Source organism: Syngnathoides biaculeatus, chromosome 5 (genome assembly GCF_019802595.1).
Source record: "Syngnathoides biaculeatus isolate LvHL_M chromosome 5, ASM1980259v1, whole genome shotgun sequence".
Classification (NCBI taxonomy): domain Eukaryota; kingdom Metazoa; phylum Chordata; class Actinopteri; order Syngnathiformes; family Syngnathidae; genus Syngnathoides; species Syngnathoides biaculeatus.
The window spans coordinates 710,227-729,206 of record NC_084644.1 but is presented as its reverse complement, the minus strand read 5'-3'; the positions used below and the strand labels follow the sequence as shown (position 1 = coordinate 729,206).

The following is an 18,980-nucleotide window of genomic DNA, read 5'->3' as shown; positions in this document are numbered from 1 at the left end:
ATCTGAGTCCGGGTCGCCCCCGAGCTCAAATTCGTTTGAATCGGGTCATCCGTGACGTTTGGGAACTCCTCCAAACGTCGATCGACTTTGGGCCGATATTCTCGTTTGTGTCCTTTCTGTTGCACAGTCAAAGGAACACGAAAGCGATCAGGACTCGCAAAGTCCAAAATCCTTCGTGACCTTGACCCTCTGCGGGTCGACGCCGTTGCAATTCAAAGCGCAGAATCGTCTTGAGAAGGTTCGAATCTACTGCTGACACAAAATAGCTGCAGATTCTGAAAATGCTTTTTGTTTTGTCTTTTTTTTTGGGGGGGGTCTGTAAATTGTTTTTGTTTTTCTTTTGTTTTTTCCCCAAAAGAAAAAGAGCCGTTCAAATGACATCTGAGAACGGCAGCAATTCCACCGCCTCCGTTTGAGAATGGAGGGGGCGCGAGAAGAAGAAAAGAGCTCTTCGTCTTCGTCTTCGTCTTCGTCGTCATCATCATCACGGGCACCAGCGCGGTCCGTGACGTCAGCACAGCGCCATTTGGCTTTGGCTCCTCCCCCTTTGTCTTATTTGGACCAGACTGTAAAGATGCTGCAAGGTTTCACGTACACACGCGAAAACGAATTGCCGCCGTAGTGTTTCCATGGAAACAGCTCAAGCAATGGGCGAAGATGCTGCGAGGCGTCAAAATGAAGCTCTTGCCCCGCCAAATTAAAACTGGACGACGTCCCAAACAATGATTGTTTGCGTTGTCTTTCCAAATGAAAGTTGCAAAGCAACGTTCGCGGTTCAAAGACAAAAAAAAAAAAACGGTGATGCCGTCAAATGAGCTTTTTTGGATTTGGGGTTTGAGCTGGCACTGCGGAATGGAACATCACGCACGTCCCACTCGCGAGGCTGCCTGCCTGCCTGCCCGCCTGGCGAAATTTGTCTTTCGAGCCGTGCGCTTTTATTTTGGAGAGGCAGCCCGGAAGTAGGTTACGGTACGCTTTGCTGTGTCGCCGAAGTCTCGCCGGTCAAATCGTGAACGGAGCGAGCGACCGGTCGCTGGTCCGCTTGCAGGCCGACGACGGAGCGCGACTCGCCGCTGACATCCGCAGCGGAGCCCGGCACCGCTTCCAGGATGCACGGAGCGGTTCGGCCCCGCGAGTGAGGCGGCGGGGCTGGCGCTGCAGGAGTCGCTCGGTCGGAGGCGGGTCAGCGCGGACGCGAGAGGGTTTTTTTTTTTTTTTTTTTTTCTAAGTGTGTGTGTTTATTTATTTATTTATCATAAAAAAAAATTTTTCCCATTTATTTATTTTTTTATTTTATTTTTTTTTTTTTTACCCCCTCAACGCCTCTCGGCATGAGCGGGACCACCTGGCCGGAACACGTTCGGTTCGGATGTTTGCGTGAGGCTGCGACCATGGGACCGACGCTGCTCTGAGCCGAGCCGCTACGCACGAGCCGGTCCCGGGCGTCCCGTGGCGGCGGCGGCGGCGGCGATGCGAAGATGGGCCCGCGGCTGGCGCTCGTCATGTGGCTCTGCGGCGGCTTCGTGCCCGGCGTGCACGCGCAGGGCGTGTACGGTAAGAGCGCGCACGCGCACGCACACGACCTTGCGATGATGGACGTCGTCGCGCTTCCGGGCTGTCACGTGGTCGCACACCTGTCAAGGTCACCTGCCGCACGCCGGAAGTGGACAGGGGCCGTCGCGCTCGTGCACGCGCTCGCAGCAGCGGAACACAACCGGACGCGCGCACGCGGGGATTAGGCGTCCACATCTGTGCGTTGATGAGCTGGCGGATGCCATCTGTGGGCGCGCGCACGTGACTCGGATAACATGGAGGCAACAAGTTAGCATCGTCATCGAAGTGTTCGCTAGCAGCCAAGCTAACAGGACAAAATGGTGCACATTTGCATCGGTTATTAATCTCAGATGAAATGATATTTTTCAAGTGTGGAATCCTCAATCGTGAGTGGGCAAATACAAATAGATTTTTATCCATTCCTTTCGCAAGACGTTTATCCTCACAAGGGCGGTGGAGCGTATGCCAGTCACTATTATCGCATATTTTCAACATTATTTTTTTGTTTTACAACAGAGAGCATTTCACTTATTGTACATTTCGCTCCCCCCAATGCACAGGCTGACAGACGAGGTTAGACTGGATTCCCCTTGGGCCGTGACGTTCGCAGACGGTATTGTGATCTGCGATGAAAGCAGCGAGCAGGTGGAGGAACAAGTAGAAAGATGGAGGCACGCACCGGAAAGGAGAGGAATGAAGATTGGCCCAAGTAAAACACGATGTACGAGCGTGGAGGGGGAAGAGTTAGCGGGGGCCAACTTCAAATATTTAGGGTCAACAACAAAGAGCCATGGAGAGTGTGGGAAGAAACGGGTTTGGCGGAAGGTGTCTGGTGTTCTATGTGACAGGAGAGTCTCCGCCAGGATGAAGGGCAAAGTTTAGAAAACAGCGGCCACGGTGGACGGATTAGAGACGAGAGGTGGCGCTGAGGAAACGACAGGAAGCAGAACAAATGAAGACGTTGAGGGTCTCGCTCGGGTAGGGTTAGAAATGAGCTCATTAGAGGCAGGGACAGCCAAAGTTGCAGGTTTTGGTGACAAGACTCGGATGGTCCAGAGGCAAGAGAGTCTGAGGACGGAGCCAAAGAGAGGAAGACCAAAGAAAAGGGACAGTGGGTGGGATTAGACAGGAAGATGACACGCTGTGGCGACCCCTAACGGGACAAGCCGAAAGAAAAATAAGTACCCCAAAAAGCTAGATGCTAACACACAATGTCAAATTGAAACCCCCCCCAAAAAAAAAAAAAAAAAATGGCATCCAGGTCGTGGGAGTCATTTCGTACAGAGACTCACCGTGTGATGCGTAACGGGCAGGCATATATTCCTCGTACTCTTGTGGGGTCCGAGTCGCACCACTTTGTCCTTCTGCTCATTTAAGCCGTCAACTATGTTACATCAACTTTTTTACAATTTCCACAAACGCAGTGATGGAAAATTGTGAACAAAGTCCAAAGTTTGTGACGTGCCAAAGAACCGCAGCGTAGCGCCATCTGCTGGCGAGGAGGACTTCCTCCATGTCAAAAGTGTCGTCGGCTGCCGATCTCGGCACTCGCTCGCCACGACGACGTGCGTTCAAAAATGTTCATCGGAGGCCGATTCTGATATTTGGCAAAATACAATTTAGACAACGGATTATAGCAGATATCGTATAACCCAGAATTAGTCTTTTTTTTTTTTTTTTTTTAAAGGCTCTAATTGTCCTTTTTTTGCAGATTTGAAAAAGGGTTGACATGGAATCGTTAAATGGATGACGAGGGCTCAACAACCCGCTGGAAGCTGACAAGTTCTGCCCATCGGGAATGTTGCTAATTTGCGCGTCCCGTCCCAATCCTCTCAGCGGCCTGACGTAGCCGCTGCTAGCTAGCTACTAAATTCTTCCATCCCTCCCTGTGAGGGCGATTCCAGAGTTCGGACGCCTCTTTCGTCTTCCTTCCATGGTAATTGGAGGAAAGTTCCTCAAGAGTGACACGGAACACCAACTCGGTGTCTCGAGTGCACGCGTCCGCCTGACAAATGGTCAGTCAGTTATTGTTTGTTTTTCTTCTGCCGGGGTGGCCTCTTTGAAATGAAAATGATTTTTAGCCAGGAAAACCTCACCGAGATGATTTCTTGAACGAGAAGTTCCTGCACATGACTGGACAGGCAAGAAAGTCACTCAAGAGGTTTTGTCAGAACAAGCTAAAAGCATCGAAAAGATCGGCGCTTTTCCGATAGAATTTAGTGAAACGTTTACGGCCTGTTTTGTTTTTTTTTGGGGGGGGCCTGCAGGCTCCTTAAATGACAAAAATGCTAACTAGCAACATGCTCGCTAGCCAAAACTTTCTTCACTCAAAACTGAAGACTGGACTGTGGCGGGGGGGGGCACCTGGCCCCTGTGGGCGCAACGTCGGCGCCCCCTGTGTTCATTTGTGTTCTGGTGAAGTGTTGACGAGTGCAACTTTTAGGGGGGTGCGTGAGTCACAGGAAACATCCCGCAGCATCAACACAGCACTCTCAAGCGTGACTCCCGTGCTTCTTCTTCTTCTTCTTCATTTTCAAAATGTATCCGACTTTGATTGGCTCCCACAGGAGGATCATCGGTAGTCCAGTGCTGATGCGAGTTTGATCAATCGATCGACCGATCCACCTCAATTATCCATTGACCGCCGTCTTGTCTTTGCCAGCTCGTCAGTGCAGCGGTAGCTGCTCTCTGATTGGCCAACCGCCGCGACCAATCGCGCGTGCCCGCGTCCCGGCGATGCGACGACGCCGTCGGGCGGCTTTTCATTCATCCTTCGGTCCTCCGGTGGCCTCGTTACGTATGCATGAGCGTGTGGAGCTGCCGGCCAATAGGGCGCCAGCGGTTATTTTTGTCCGGCCCACTGACTGACTGCGTCCGCGGCCCACAAATAGAAAGATGAGAGATTTGGGGGGGGGTTTAACGGCGTCTTATGTAACGGCGCCACAGACGAAGGCCAACGCCATAAACGCCAGAAAAGTTGCGAGCTCCGATCGGCATGCTGCTCAAATGTAAAAATTCCGGATGCTGAACACACCCACACACACACACCCGCCAGTTGTGTGACGGCGCCAAATGTCGCTTGACGCCACGCCAGGTGTGTGCGTGCGTGCGTGCGTGTTTCATGACATCAGCAGTCAGAGGAGACCAAAAAAAAAAAAAAACCCCAAAAAAACGTCCAAATCTAAAAATAGACGAAGCAAAGTAGGACATCCTCTCCTCCCCCACGGCCCCCCCCCCACCTGCTTTCAGACACTTTGGCCTTCGTCCTCTTCCTCACATCATTGCACAAACGCATCTTACGTTGAACTAAATTGTTAGATTGTGTGTCCTCACAGTGACATTTTTTTGCCGTGTTTATTCTTGTGCTTTTCTCTTCGTGTGCGTGCGTGCGTGCACTGGTTTGTGTGTGTCTGTGCCGCCCCCCCCCCCATTTATACATGTGTGTGCGCGTGTGTCTGGTGGACTTGTGTGCGCATGAGTGTGTATATTTGTGTTGATTTTTTTTTTGTGTGCTTGTGTGTGTATGTGTGCACGTCTGTCAGCGTGTGCGTACACGCACGCTCCCGTGTGTGTGCGTTCTCCGCTTCCTGTTCCGCGATGTCACTTCCCGTCGCAGCGTGCGGCCGACGACGCCGAGGTTCGCGTTATGCGGTCGCCACGGCGATGCCACATAGCGTGCGCGTCCTTGCCGTCCTGATGATGATGATGATGATGATGATGATGATGATTTTGTCCTCCCGGAAATGAGCTTTACATTACCATGGCAACGGGCTAACGCGAAAAACCCTCTGTGATGACAAGCTTTCTTCATTTGTACCCCTGCTTGTACGTTTTGGGCAGCGCCACCTACAGTTCGCATCGTGCACTCCGGACCGGCGTGCGACGTGGAGGAGGAACGGCACAGCGAGCGAGTCTACACCATCCGAGAAGGAGAAACCCTGGAACTGGTCTGCCTGGTCACCGGACACCCTCGACCGCAGGTCAACACACGCTCGGAAAAAGCAGGCGCAGTAGTGGCCCCGGACGGGGCTAACCGGTGCTCGGTCCGATTTTGGATTCGCCGTCTTCGGTTCATCCACAAAAGCACCACAAATACGATCGCGAACTGGCAAAATGTTCCCCGGAGTGGCAAAGATTTCGGAGCGTCCTTTTGCCTTGCTCTCGTCTTCCGACGTTGACGTCAATTGCTGCGTGAGCGCTGCTCGCATCTCGCCAGAAAAAAAGAGACGTCTCCGTATTACAACGGCGATGTAGAGTGCCGACGCTCGAACGTGCTCAGAGTACGGTCGGCAGAAAGCGGCATCACGGTGGGAACGTCGTTTTGATTTTTTTTTTTTTTTTGCCAACATACTGGATTGTTGTGGCTTTTTGTTGGGAATGTCATCAGAAAGAGAATCTTATTTTATTAGAGCAGGCCCCGGAGCTCAGTGGGTAGAGCACTGGTTTGGGTTCGTATCCCGCCGGGGCCTCGCCTCCACTCCCTGAGAAGGGTTGCGTCAGGAAGGGCATCCGGCGTAAACATTTGTGCCAAACATATGTGTGCGTGTCATCTGACACGACAAGCCGAAAGAAAGTTTTTATTAGGGCAGTCCGTGCGGAAGAAGCACATGGAGAGCGTAACGGGTCCCCTCTTGGACGCCCCGCGAGACTGCCCTTCACCCTAAAACACGTCGACGGCGCGAGGATCCTGTTCGTGGACACGGTCGTCCCCTGAACTTCTCCAGCTCAGTTTCCGGATGGGCGGGAGACACCGGATTAGGCCTCATCCACAGCAGCACCGGGACACCCCAAGGTTGGGTCCTCTCCCCGCTGCTATTCTCTCTCAACGCACCCGGCTGTCAAATTGCTGAAGTTTGCAGACGACTCCGCGGTCATCGGCCGAGTCTGCGTGTCGACAGGAAGTGGGGAGACTGATGATGATGATGATGATTGCGTGGATGTGGTGGTCTCCGTCCCGAGATGGCAGGCGAGACCCTCTTGAAGGAGAGGAGGTTGGGGACAACGGTGGCGATCGTCCATCTGAAGTCCACGAGCCGCTGGGGGTCTCCGGGTGTTCTCGGATGACCCGCGGTCAGTCCCGTGTTGACCGCATCAAAAGGCAAACGGCACGAGCCGTTCGCAGGATCTGTCGTCGTTCAGTCCCGAAACGGTCGCTTTCTTGGGAAAACCGGGATGACGACGGAGCCTTTGAGGCGGGATGGGACTTCGCACAGTTCCAAAGATGCAATGAAGGCTCGCGTGACGACCGGCGTGTGTCACTTCGCAATCATTGGATGCGGCGCCGTCCGTATATTCATCCAGGCTGCCGGTTGACATTTCCACGATAATCCAAAGTGTGCTGTCTAAACAGTTTTGAAGTTCTATCCTTGCTGCGCGGGTCCACTTCACCGTTTCCACCGTAGACTTTGCACATCCAAGCGCTTGCCTGTTTGGCGGCATGAGGCGACTTGGGCGGGGACGAGACCAGCACAGGCTCGAGGGGGACCGGAGACACCCGTGAGTAGGAATGAAGCAAACGAACGACTTCCGCTTTGAAAACGGCAACTTGAAGCGCGGGCTGCAGCCTACGTCCACCATTTTGTGTGGCTAAAGAAGCACACCCCGCCGCCTCGTGTGTTCCCCAACAAGTCGGAGACACGGTACGACCGGTGCGGTCGGAAGCCCGGGAGCATTCCGGCGCCGTCGGGGACGCGTTGAAAAAGCTCTCTCCGTGATGCACAGCGAGGCCGACGGTCCAAAATCTTTCCTGGTTTTTGAGAGACGAGGACGCTCATTTGATTCGTGGTCAAGGCCATTTGAAAAGTCAGTCCTCTCTTCCGGAGCTCGCTTCCCGCTGCCGCCGCGTGCCGGAGATCTGCCTGCCGCTTAGTTGAAGAAAAAATGGTGAAGGAAATTCCGAAGTACTCTCCCAAATGTTATTCCCTTGTGGAATTAAGGTCCACAATTTCTCCAAAAATAGGGGGAGAAACACAAAAACAGAGAGAGTACCAAGGAGTTTGGCGCCATGGGGTTATGGTGGGAATGTCGTGAGAATCTTGCAAGATGAGTTGGGAATACAGGCGGTTTTATTTTGGTTTTGTTTGGTTGCAAATGAGGGAAGAAAGTGCAGTTATTGTGATGTTACGGGGGGTTTGTTGTCAAATTCAGGAGAAAATGGAAATTTTATTGGGAATCCGGTGGGATTAGGGTGGCATTTTCTTGGGAATATTGTGGGATTTTGTGAGGAACGTCACTGGAGTGCAGTGGTAAAATGCCAATAAGCAAGGCAACGTTGTAGTTTGGATCGTGTTGGGAATGTACTGCAATACGGCGGGATGGAGTTGGAATCTAGTGGAAATAGAGCGGGGGGGGGGGTGAAGTGGAATCATAGGGGTAATATCATTGGAATATCAGAATTGGGAGCATGCCGGGAATATCGGGTTGGCAGTATTGTAGATGTACTGGGAACATTGTGGGATTGTTGCGCAATCAAATTGGGAATACGGTGAGTTCGTGTTCGGGTGTCAAAGTCGTTTGTTCTGCGGGCCGCACTGTAGATACGATTTTCTCGAAATTATCACAGCATTACTTACACACAAGAAAAAGTTTCAAAATCAGAATAGTCGTTTGTTTCACTCTGGTTCGAGTTACTGTTTTTCTGCTTGCATTATCTCAATACCTTATTTCTTAGCCGGTGGATTTGAAATTTTGCTATGGATTTAAGGTAGAATCTTCACTTGATTTACTTTTGCGGGCCACAAAAATGACACGTTGGGCCAGATCTGGCCCCCGCGCTTTGAGTTTGAAACCTGCGGATTGCAGTCAGCCCGCTTGGTCTTTGTGGAAACTAAATTCAAACGACGGTTATGTCGGTTGCGGATGGTCGGAGCGTCTTCTGCTTTTTTTTTTTTTTTTTTTTTTTTTTCCCCTTCGTCTTTTTTGGCTTTCCCCTTTTGCCGCCTTCGCATTTCTCTCCGCGGGCGCGTTGCAGCTAAAAATAGAACAACTGCTGGCAAAAGCGCACGCAGAAATGATTTTTGCAAAGTGAAATCAAAGTCAAATGTCACAAAGACCGTTTTGCACGGCGATGGATGACAACTTCCCGTTTGCCCTGCCGACAGGTGCACTGGACGAAAACGGCGGGCGGAAGTTGGGAGCGCCACGGCGATTCGTGGGCGCAGAAGGACACTCTGAAGATTGAAAGTATCCAGCGCCACCAGGGGGGGCGCTACTACTGCAAGGCGGACAACGGCATCGGGACGCCCGCCATACGATCCATACGCGTTGACGTGTACTGTGAGGACACACAAACGCACACGCACACAGTCCGACAATCTGCTGAGTTTGCTTTATTTCCACGTGAGGCCCTGAATGCATCGTGAGTGCAGCGCGCTGCCTTCAGGGAGCCTCCTGTTGTTGTGCAATGGATGATGCGAGCGTGTGTGTGTGTGTGTGCGCTTGTATTTTTGAAAACGCGGGTCCTCAGTTCTGGACCAGCCGCTGATCACGGTGCATCAGAGCGCCGGCGACGGCAAAGATCGCTTCTACGCAGAGCGGACGGTCTTCCTGCGCTGCGTCGCCGCGTCCAATCCGCCCGTCGGGTACACCTGGAGGAGAGGTCGCCAGGCGCTGTCGCAGGGAGCGGACGCCGGCGTGGACATCTACGAGCCCTTTTTCACCCAGGTGGGTACACGACACCCCCCCCCCCCGCCCCCCGGCTCGCGCTCATGCGGCCACTCTCCCGGGTTCAGGGCGAGACCAAGATCCTGAAGTTGAAGAACCTGCGTCCTCAAGACTTCGCCAACTACACGTGCGTCGCCTCCGTCAAGAGCGTGTGCGACATCGCCGACAAGATCGCGCACTTCAGCCTCAGCAACAGGACGGGTGGGGGCGCACGCACGCACGCACACGCCCGCAAATACAACATTTGAAAGCAGACGTTTTACATGCGCGGGAGAGGAGGAGGAACAGGAAGGAATCCTCCATCCAGACTGCTAGCTTTCCTTCCTTCCTTCCTTCCTTGCCGAGGCCCCCCCCCCCCCCCCACACCCCATCCCAGCTCCCTCGCTACGTCCCTCAAAGTGCTCGTCAGCCGATCGATCTTTGTAGCGTACGTAAACGTCTGCTTTCAGCTGGTTACGCCCACGCTTGGCGTTCACGCACGTGCTACGCGTGCGCTGCGACGGTCGCTTTTGCCCCCCCGCAGCCCCGCCCTCCGTCAGGCTGCTCCTGGACGACCCCCTGGTGGTCAACCCGGGCCAGAAGGTCACGCTGGTGTGCGCGGCGTCCGGCGGGGACCCCCCGCCCGCCCTCCGCTGGCTGCGCCCCGGGGGGGAGGCGCTCCCCAAGAGGAGCGTGACCGAAGGCGGCACGCTCAGCATCCCCGCCGTCGGCGAGGACGACGGCGGCGCCTACAGCTGCGTGGCCGACAACAACGTGGGCAACGCGGCCAGGAAGTCCGCCAACGTTCTGGTCAGAGGTAAGACGGCCAAGCGCTTTTACACAAACGCGTGCAGAAGACAAAAACGCACCGTGTACCTATCCTCACGTGTACACCTTCAAACGCACGTAGACGCATTTGTTGACGCGCACGGACACGCACAGATCGTCGTAGCGCGGCAGCGACGGTACGCGGGTGCTGAACGCTTGCAAAAATCCACGCACATTTCGGTCCGCATCTGGGTTTTCGATTCAGGTTCGGTACACGCTGACCAAAGCAGCTATTCTTTTCATTTAAAAAAAAAAAACAAAAACCAAAAACTGAAAGTGCATCGTCACAGCGTTATTTTTTTTTTCCCCTCAACCAGAAGACGTGTCAGGAAGGAGCGTGAAATGCTCGTCCAAGCTTGCCTGTTGGCATTTCCCGTTGCGCAATGCAAAGTTATCATTGTCCTTTTTCGTAGCTTTTCGTCCACTTTTTGAGATTGTAGGGCCAAAATTGCAGCTGGCCGCTAGTGTGCCAAAAAGGAAGAAATCAGATGCCAGGAGGCAAATAGCTCCTTGCCAGCCAACATCTGGGAAAAAACAAAAAGTTCTTTTTGGAATGCTGAACTTACATAAATTACTTCAATAAATCTCCTCACTAAAAGCTGAACTGATTAAATAAGTTTTATTTGACAGTGGACAGACGTGTTTTTTTAATTCTTCAGCCTTCTCTTAATCATGAACTTTGTACTGCGCTCAATTTTCTTTTTTCATTCACGGGACACCAAAAGTGGATTTGAATTGAAGATGCGCCGACTTTCTGCTGGACTTTGAGGCGATGCCCACACGCATCCACCAAACGGTGGAGGAGTTCCAACCATCTCTCCCACTTTTATCCCGCCTACGTTTCGGGGCCGGCTAGCTGCACGTTAGCATCGTGTGAAGTGTGCGTGACGCATCGCTCTCAAAAGCAATCGAGGACTCACAAATGGATGTAAAAAAAAATCGGTGGTTTGCTTCAGTGCGAGAAAATCACATTTTCCTATTGCGCGATGTTGCCAGGGAGCCCCCCCCCCCCCCACCACCACCAAAAAAAAAAAAAATGGAAAAGCAAAATGTGCTGGCAAACGTACTTTTCTATGGAAGATCACAACCCAGTGACAGCGCCACCTAGGGGCATCGTGACCACGGCTCAACACTGGCTCAGGCGCGTTGTCCAGCGCGCCTCCACAAATATTCTCAGAGGAGCGCCGGAGCCTCCCGTCGAATGTTGGATCGGACGCGCGGCCATCTTGGCTCGCGTTAGCTAGCGCTGCTGATCAGCGCTTTGCCACTTTCGTAGACATTCCAGCAGTTCGTTCACTTTTGCGATGAGCTCCCTAAATTGCGAACTTACCATTTCACTGCAACGCGTCTTGAGTCACGTTTCTGTCAGGCCAGTTCTACAGGACTCGTACGCTCGCTGTGCACTCCGCCCACTTCCTGTTGAATTCCACCCACTTCCCGTTTGCGACCTCTCCCATTCCCCCCCCCCCCCCTTTCTCGGCCAGGTCTCCGCAAGGCTCGCTTCTGGATCACGCCGGACCCGTACCACAACGACGACCACATCCAGATCGGACGCGAGGTGAAGATCAGCTGCCAGGTGGAGGCCACGCCCCCCGAGGAGCTGCAGTTCGCCTGGATGAAGAACGGTCGCCCGCTGCGCAGCTCCGAGCGAATGGTCATCACGCACACGGACGCGGAGATGTCGCCGGGCGTCACCAACCTGGACATCATCGACCTCAAGTTCACCGACTTCGGCACCTACACGTGCGTGGCGTCGCTCAGGGACGGAGGAAGTCCCGAGATCAGCATCGACGTCAACATCTCGTCCACCACAGGTGAGGGCGGGGTCGGACCGCGCCGTGTTGTCGGTCCCGCTTCGTTAGCTCATGCTCATTAGTTGGCGCCTGCGGCTGCAGTTCCTCCGGAGCTGACGGTGCCCAGGGGGCGCTCTCACATCGTCGCGCAGGAGGGCGACACGGTGGAACTCCAGTGTCTGGTCTCGGGCAAACCCAAACCCGTCATCCTGTGGTCCCGCACGGAGGACGCTCCGGCGGGGGTGTCCGCCGAGGCGCCGGACGGCTCGCCTCTGCCGGACGAGGACGGCGGCGCCCGGGCCGAGAGCTCCGACGGCATCCTGAGGCTCGCCAACGTGACGCGGGAGATGGGCGGGACCTACCGCTGCCGGACCAGCCAGTACAACGGCTTCAACGTCAAACCCCGACAGGCCCTCATCCACCTCGTTGTGCAGTGTGGGTAGCCTCGTACCGCCCGAACACGTTCAGCACACGCAATATTTATTGTCGATTGGCAATCCCGCCGTGTCGCGTAGTCCCGCCCGTGGTGGAGCCGACGTTCTCGGAGGTGCGCCAGGCTCTGGGTCGGGCCTTCACCCTGACGTGCCGCCTGCTGCGCGCCCACCCCGCCCGCCTGCTGCGCTACGAGTGGAAGTTGGGCTCCCGCCTCCTGACCGTGGGCCAGTTCGACGAGCAAAGCGACGACACGCGCTACCAGGTGCGGGCGCTCAACCGCGAGGGCTACGGCGAGTACACCTGTGACATCAGCAACGAGGCGGGAGCGGGGAGGTGTAGCTTCCTGGTCACGGGTGAGTCGCGGCGCTGATGAACGACGGGAAACGGTCTCCACTTCCTGTTTGTTTGTTTGTTTGTGTGTTTATCTGTGACCGCAGACCTCCATGTTTGTGTTTCACCAACTTCCTGACTGACATTGCTAACTTCCTTTCTGTGACTCCTCCCACCTTCCTTTGACATGGAGACGGTTTGCGACTCCATTCTTCTTGCTTCCTGTTGGACTTCACTGACTTCCTGTTTGTGACTCAAGGCGTCCTTAATCTTGACCACAAGCCAATGAGACGCGTCCTTGATGAGTGACATCCTCACGAGCAGGTCATTAGCTGATGATGAACATTAAGCTGTGTGAAAATCCCGAACGGAAGATCCGACATTCATCCGAGAGGCTTAAATGACACACACACACACACACACACACGTTTGAGCTCCTCCCACTTGAAGCGTTTCGCTACGCCGCGCCTCGATGTGTGACGATTTGAGTCGGCGCTTACTTTCATGTCATCCCATCTCAGCGAGCCGCCGACAGCCCGTCGCCGCGCCCGCACGCGACCCCCAAAGCGCTTTTTCGGTGTGCCTGTCGGCATGCTGAGAGACTCGCGCGGTTAAGCTTCTTAAGTGCGGCACAGAGGAAAAAGCCGTCTCAGCGCACATGCGGGACGGAGGGCCGGATGGTCGCGAGGCCAAATCGGCCGTCGCGCGGCGTGCGAGATTGTAGCCACGGTGCGGGTTCGGGCGTAGGACGATGACGCTAGCGCGGATGCGGTTGCAGATTGCGCGTGATACGCCGCGCCGACCGTCAAGATGCAAGATTGAAGTCAAAGGCGACTGTAATTGGCTGGCGCGCAGTTGAGGGCGTGGCCCGCCTCCCGCCCACCATCACCTGAGGGAGGCTCCGGCACGCCCGCCGCCGGCCTGAGGAGAAGCGCGACGGAAGATGAAGATGATGACGACGCGCGATGATTTTTGTGGGACTCACGGAGCGCTTCGAAGGTCATAATACAAACGCGCCGATGTCACCTCGAGGCTCATTCTGGCAGCCAATCCCAATAAACGTGTGACGGCGACTTTTTACCTTCTGTTCCACTGAACCGACGACTTTTCACATTTATTTGACTGCCGTTGTGGCCGCTGTCACTCAACTGTCGGGTCCTCTTCTGAGGTGACTGCACGTTTATGTGGCTTTCAACTTGAACCTGCTGGTATGCGGCGCACCGTATATAAGCTGTGCCCCCCCCCCAGGGAAGGCGTACCCTCCCGAGTTCTACTACGACACGCGCGGCGCCCTATGGCAGAACCGGCCTCGCTCGTACGGCTTCAAGTTGCAGTGGACCCAGATGGAACCTGCCGGCGTGGACCGCATCCTGGCCTACAGGCTGGGCATACGTCAGGTGCGCGCGACCGACGCGATTTCTATTCAAGCACGAGTACAGATAGTCTGGTAAAACTCCGAACACCAATTCATCTGAATGCCACCGATTTGATTTGATTGAAGTCGCGTGCAAAACGAAATGTTAACAATACGCTCCAAAAAACTGGTTTTATTTCACGGAGGCAGGTGGAGCGGCCGGCTATAGCATCGGCCTCACGGTTCTGAGGACCGGGGTTCTAATCCCGGCCCCACCTGTGCGGCCCCCGCGGCGTTTCTCCGGGCGCTCCGGTTTCCTCCCACTTCCCGGCAACAGGGGGCGCCGACGCTGACCGTCCCCCGATGCGTCTTTGCGGCAGGTGGGACAGGGCCAGTGGTGGGAGCAGGAGATCCCCACGGAGGCCGCCGTCCGCAAGGGGGAGCTGCTGACCTACAACCTGACGGACCTGGTCAAGCCCGAGTCCTACCTGGTCCGCCTGACTCCCATCACGCGCTACGGCGAGGGCGACGCCACCGAGCGCATCATCGCCTACAGCGGTACCTCCTGTTGGCGTGACAATCTTTTGTGTGCGTGATAAAGCGCACGTCATCTAAGAAGTTTTTGTGTTTGTTCTGCAGCTCCGGTCAATCCACACCTCAGTGAGTATTTTGGGACTGGCATCGCTGGAATTCCCACACTCTTGATTTTGTTTGTTTGTTTTTTTAAAGCGGTCTCGCTTATTTGCCTAAAAACTCCGCTTATTTGTTGACGTGCACTCCGTGATGGCGCCAGAGGCCCACCAAATAGTCGCTCCGAGGAAGTCCGTTCACGTGATGGGTCGCGGCTCAGTAGCAAAGCATTGAGGAGCTGAACTTCAAGCAGAAATGAACGAGCGTCTTTGCGCACTTTGCACTGAAAAACGGACGAGCCGAAACATCCGTTGGAAGTGAAATCTTGTAAAATGAGTCTGGGAGCGTTCGGGGATTGGAATCCTGCTTCGTTTGCGACATGGGCGCAATCGTCGTAACGCGCTTGTGACGACGTCATCGCGTGTGCCTTCGCAGGGGAGTTCCAGTGCGCTTTCGAGGACGAGGCCTTGTGTCTCTTCTCGCAGGACAAAAGCGACGACTTCGACTGGACCCGCCACAGCGCAGCGTCCCGCGACACCAAGTACACGCCCAACACCGGACCCGGCGCCGACCGTCGTGGCTCCAAACAAGGTTGAAATCCGGAAAATCTCTTTCAATTCCAATCGCAAAAGTTCCGAATGGGAACAAAATGGCTGCTCCACACCACAGTGAAAGACTTGGTGTTCTTCTCCAGGCTCGGCTCGCATTCCGTTGCGATCAAAAGTGGCTTCGTTAGCAAAGAATTGCAAAAAAAGTTCTCGAACCTCATTTGGGATTTTGCCGGCAACGCTTTCAAATCCACGTTTGACAATGAGTCACGTGACAGCAAACGGGAACAAGACTTGGCTGCATTTGCAGGCCTTCTGGGAATGAATTCACTTCCTTTGTCCCGATAGTCCCGCTTTCACATGAGCGGCAGGTGGGCCTTGTTTTCTTTTCTTTCTGCTGGCCTCGGCGTGGCCAAAAAATCTGAAGTTTTCTCCCAAAAATGTGAATATTGTGGCAAAATATCCGTCATCCCGTTGAAAAATTCCATTTTCTAAAGATTACACATTCAGAACCTCCAATTAAAACCATTTCAAACATCTTTTTGTTTTCTTGACGAAATCAGGAATTGAAAAAAAAGGGGAATTCTCTCAGGGCGTCGGGCTCGCGGTCCTGAGGTCCTGGGTTCAAATCCCGGCCCCGCCTGCGTGTGGACTTTGCATGTTCTCCCCATACATGCGTGGGTTTTCTCTGGGCTTTACCCAAAACATGCATTCGTCGGAGACCCTAAATTGCCCCAAGGTGTGACAACTTGATTTGAGGATCTTTTCGCGGATAAAATAAAGTGAGTCGGCAACTGTGGCGTCCCGCAGGGCATTACGTTTACATCGAGACGTCGCGGCCCAGAAAGGAGGGCGACAAGGCCCGCCTGGTGTCGCCTTCCTTCAACGCCGCCTCCAAGAGCGGCGCCACCTACTGCCTGGCCTTCTTCTACCACATGTACGGCAAGCACATCGGTGAGTTGGCGAGCGCGGCGGCGGCGGCGGCGGCGGCGGCGGAGAGACCACTCGCGGCCTCAACTTGTCGTTGGCTCCTGCAGGCGCGCTCAACGTCTTCCTGCGCCAGAAAGGCGCGACGGCGTCAGACACGTCGCTGTGGAGTCTGAGCGGCAACCAGGGCGACCGCTGGCGCCGCGCAGCCGTCGAGGTCGACGTTCACCCCGGTGCCGACTTCCAGGTGCTTCTTTGGCGCTTTTGACCTCTGAAATCAGGAATGAGCCACTCATCCACGGCTAATCGCATACGTAAATGTCTTTTTATTCCACTCATTTAGTATGAAGTCAATCAAACACATTTTTATTTTTAGTTTGTCAACATATCTCACAAGAGATGCATTACCCTGTAGTACTCAAGTAAAAGTACTTTAAATGCAGCACAAGCCAGTGCAATCTGTAGCCCGGATGAATGCAGAGAGGGTCGCGTCGGGAACGGCGTTCGGCGTAAAACTGTGCCAAACAAATGTGAGCGTTCATCTAAAGAATCCCATCCCGGACCGGTCGTGGCGCGGGTGAACAACGCCCGCCCCCGGTGGAAATTCAGCCACTGTGGGTCGAAGAAGAAGAGGAAGGCACAGAGCCTACAATTGAGTGGAGGGACTTTGACAGGAAAAGCTCAGGAGTTGGTTGAGACATTGTGCATCCAAGAGAGCAAGTGGAAGGTGTCATGGGAAGAGAAATGGAGTAGGGGTTATTGGAAAGGAAGAGCTGGCTAGGAATGTCTTGGAGGAGTCAAAAGAGTCAAAGATCAAGTGATGAGGCTGAAATTTGAACTGGAGGCTATTCTGTATCACGTGATTAGCGGCTGTGCCCCACAAGTACGACGTGACCTCGAGATGAAAGAGAAATTCGGGAAGGAACTAGATGAAGTCGTTCCGAGCATCCCAGACAGAGAAAGAGTTGGGATCAGCGCAGATTGGAACGGACATGTTGGTGAAGGAAAGGACGGCATCCGGGAAAGGAACTTGGAGGGACCGATGGTTGGAATTTGCTGAAAGGATGGAAATGGCAGTCGTGAATGCTTTTTTTTTTTTTTTTTTTCCCCCAGAAGAGGCAGGAACATAGAGGACCCAAACAAGAGCGGAGGAGGTAGAAGCACGCCGGTGGATTCCGTTTTGTGCAGGAGGTGACTGACTGGAAGGGAGTCCCAGGGGAGAGTGGCAGGAAGATGAAGAAGACAAAGGGAGAGCAGAGAATCGGGTGGTGGAAGAATGCTGTGCGACCTTCCGGAAAGAGTTGAGACCGGCTCTCGATGGACCGGAACACTGGACTACTCCAGACAAGGTGATCAAGAGAGACGGGCAGGAGAGCACTCGGGGTGACTTCTGGTGAGAAAGGCGAGGAGGAGACCTGCTGGTGGAACCCCAAAATACAGGAAATCATCCAAGATCCAAGGAAAGAGATTAGCAAAGAAGAAGGAAAACATTTGAGATGCGACGTAGGGCGAAGCAGATGACGACGTCTACGTCAGGTTGGAGACCAAAGGAGAAGAAAAGGACCGCTACGGGTTGGCTTTCCACAAATGTGCTGACACTTTGCCCCCGCTAGCTTAGCGTCGCCGTACGCGCGCCCTCAAACCTGAACTGACGTCGCGCTCGACTCGCTTACTTCGGGTTTCCAGTTTGTAGACGTTTTACAGCTTCGGGTTTTAAAAGTAACGACTGAAAACCAACGACTTGGTGTGTAGCAGGACTACGCTAACCTGTCGGTGTGCGCGCGTGCTCGCCAGGTGGTCCTGGAAGGGGTGCGCGGCGCCGGCATCGAGGGCGACATCGCCGTCGACGACGTCGGCCTCCAGGAGGGCCGATGCCAGGATCCGCCGTCCAACAGTGAGTGAGAGTCGCGCGCTTCCTTTCTCTGCATTTTGCGCCGTCTTATTTCTTTCAAGCTCAGCTGTACAGAACGTGCAGAGCAATAAACGTCCTAGATAAGCATCATCTCTCTTTCGCTCTCGCTTTTAGATTTGATCTCGCACGCCCCGACCCGTCGGCCCGCCTTGTGGCTGCTGCCAATCGCTTTGAGTTTGACTCTGATCGGCCGACGGAGGTGACGTCGCGATGACCTTCGGCCTCCGCCCCCGCCGCGCCTTGACGGCTGTTGGCTTAGCTTAGCTTAGCTTTCGTCCCCAGGTGTTTCGAAGCAGCAATCCCGCTGACCCCCCCCCCCCCCGACCCCGTGACCCCTTCTGGACCTCGTGAGCCTGTCAAACTTGATGACCGGCAAGTACTCGCGCGCACATTCACACGTCCTGAAGGAGTACCCGCGGGGTCCTGAGCATTTTTATTGTTTCGGAGTCCGTCCGCCATGACACTCAAGTGCCTTCAGATGGAGCCACGGCGACGACAAAGACGCCCGAAAGGAGGATTCCGACGCGTCAGGACGTCCCCCCCCCCCCCCAAAACGAGGCTTCCCGATTGGTCGGATGTTCCCAAAGTGGGCGTTGCCACTCCAATAAAGTCCACAGTGTGGAATTTATTTTTCAACAAGCACAAAAAAGACAAAACGCCTGAGTCTACCCCCCCCCCCCCCCCGATCCTGCCAGAGGGAAGGAAAATTTCAACTTCCTGTCTCGGCAGGAAGTCGAGGACGGCAGCGTTTGATTTCGTCTTTCCTTTTCCTTCAGCATGTTTTACAAACAAAAAAAATGTCGGACTGCAGACAATAAAAGGGATTTTGGTCAAGTTGAGGCGATGATGTCATCAGTTGAAAGGCTGAAATAATGGGCCGTGTCCGTTTTCCACCGCTAGAGGGAAGCAACGGCTCATTCCGCGAGTTACAGTAACTCTTTTGTAAAGATGGTTCGAATTCATTGACTTGTTGATTGCGATCGTTTCTGTCGAGGGTCCAGCTCTCCGCGACCCTTGTGAGGATAAGC

At 54.2% G+C, this 18,980-nt stretch overlaps 1 protein-coding gene across 3 annotated transcripts; it reads left to right on the top strand.

Moving 5' to 3' along the window:
- Positions 1-1,330: 1,330 nt before the first annotated feature.
- mdga2a (MAM domain containing glycosylphosphatidylinositol anchor 2a) lies at positions 1,331-18,766 on the top strand. Of its 3 annotated transcripts, none has more exons than XM_061820967.1 (17): positions 1,331-1,554; positions 5,395-5,534; positions 8,655-8,829; positions 9,020-9,216; positions 9,285-9,417; positions 9,740-10,012; positions 11,508-11,837; positions 11,919-12,251; positions 12,332-12,604; positions 13,830-13,978; positions 14,316-14,493; positions 14,575-14,595; positions 15,001-15,156; positions 15,924-16,067; positions 16,151-16,287; positions 17,835-17,934; positions 18,067-18,766. In XM_061820967.1, the coding sequence occupies exons 1-17, from the start codon at positions 1,479-1,481 to the stop codon at positions 18,153-18,155; spliced, it is 2,904 nt and encodes a 967-aa protein (XP_061676951.1). In that variant the 5' UTR covers positions 1,331-1,478; the 3' UTR covers positions 18,156-18,766. The 3 variants fall into 3 exon arrangements, with proteins under 3 accessions (XP_061676951.1, XP_061676950.1, XP_061676952.1); XM_061820966.1 differs by lacking the exon at positions 1,331-1,554 and adding an exon at positions 3,304-3,569; XM_061820968.1 differs by lacking the exons at positions 1,331-1,554; positions 5,395-5,534; positions 8,655-8,829 and adding an exon at positions 8,855-8,911.
- The last annotated feature ends 214 nt before the right edge of the window (positions 18,767-18,980 follow it).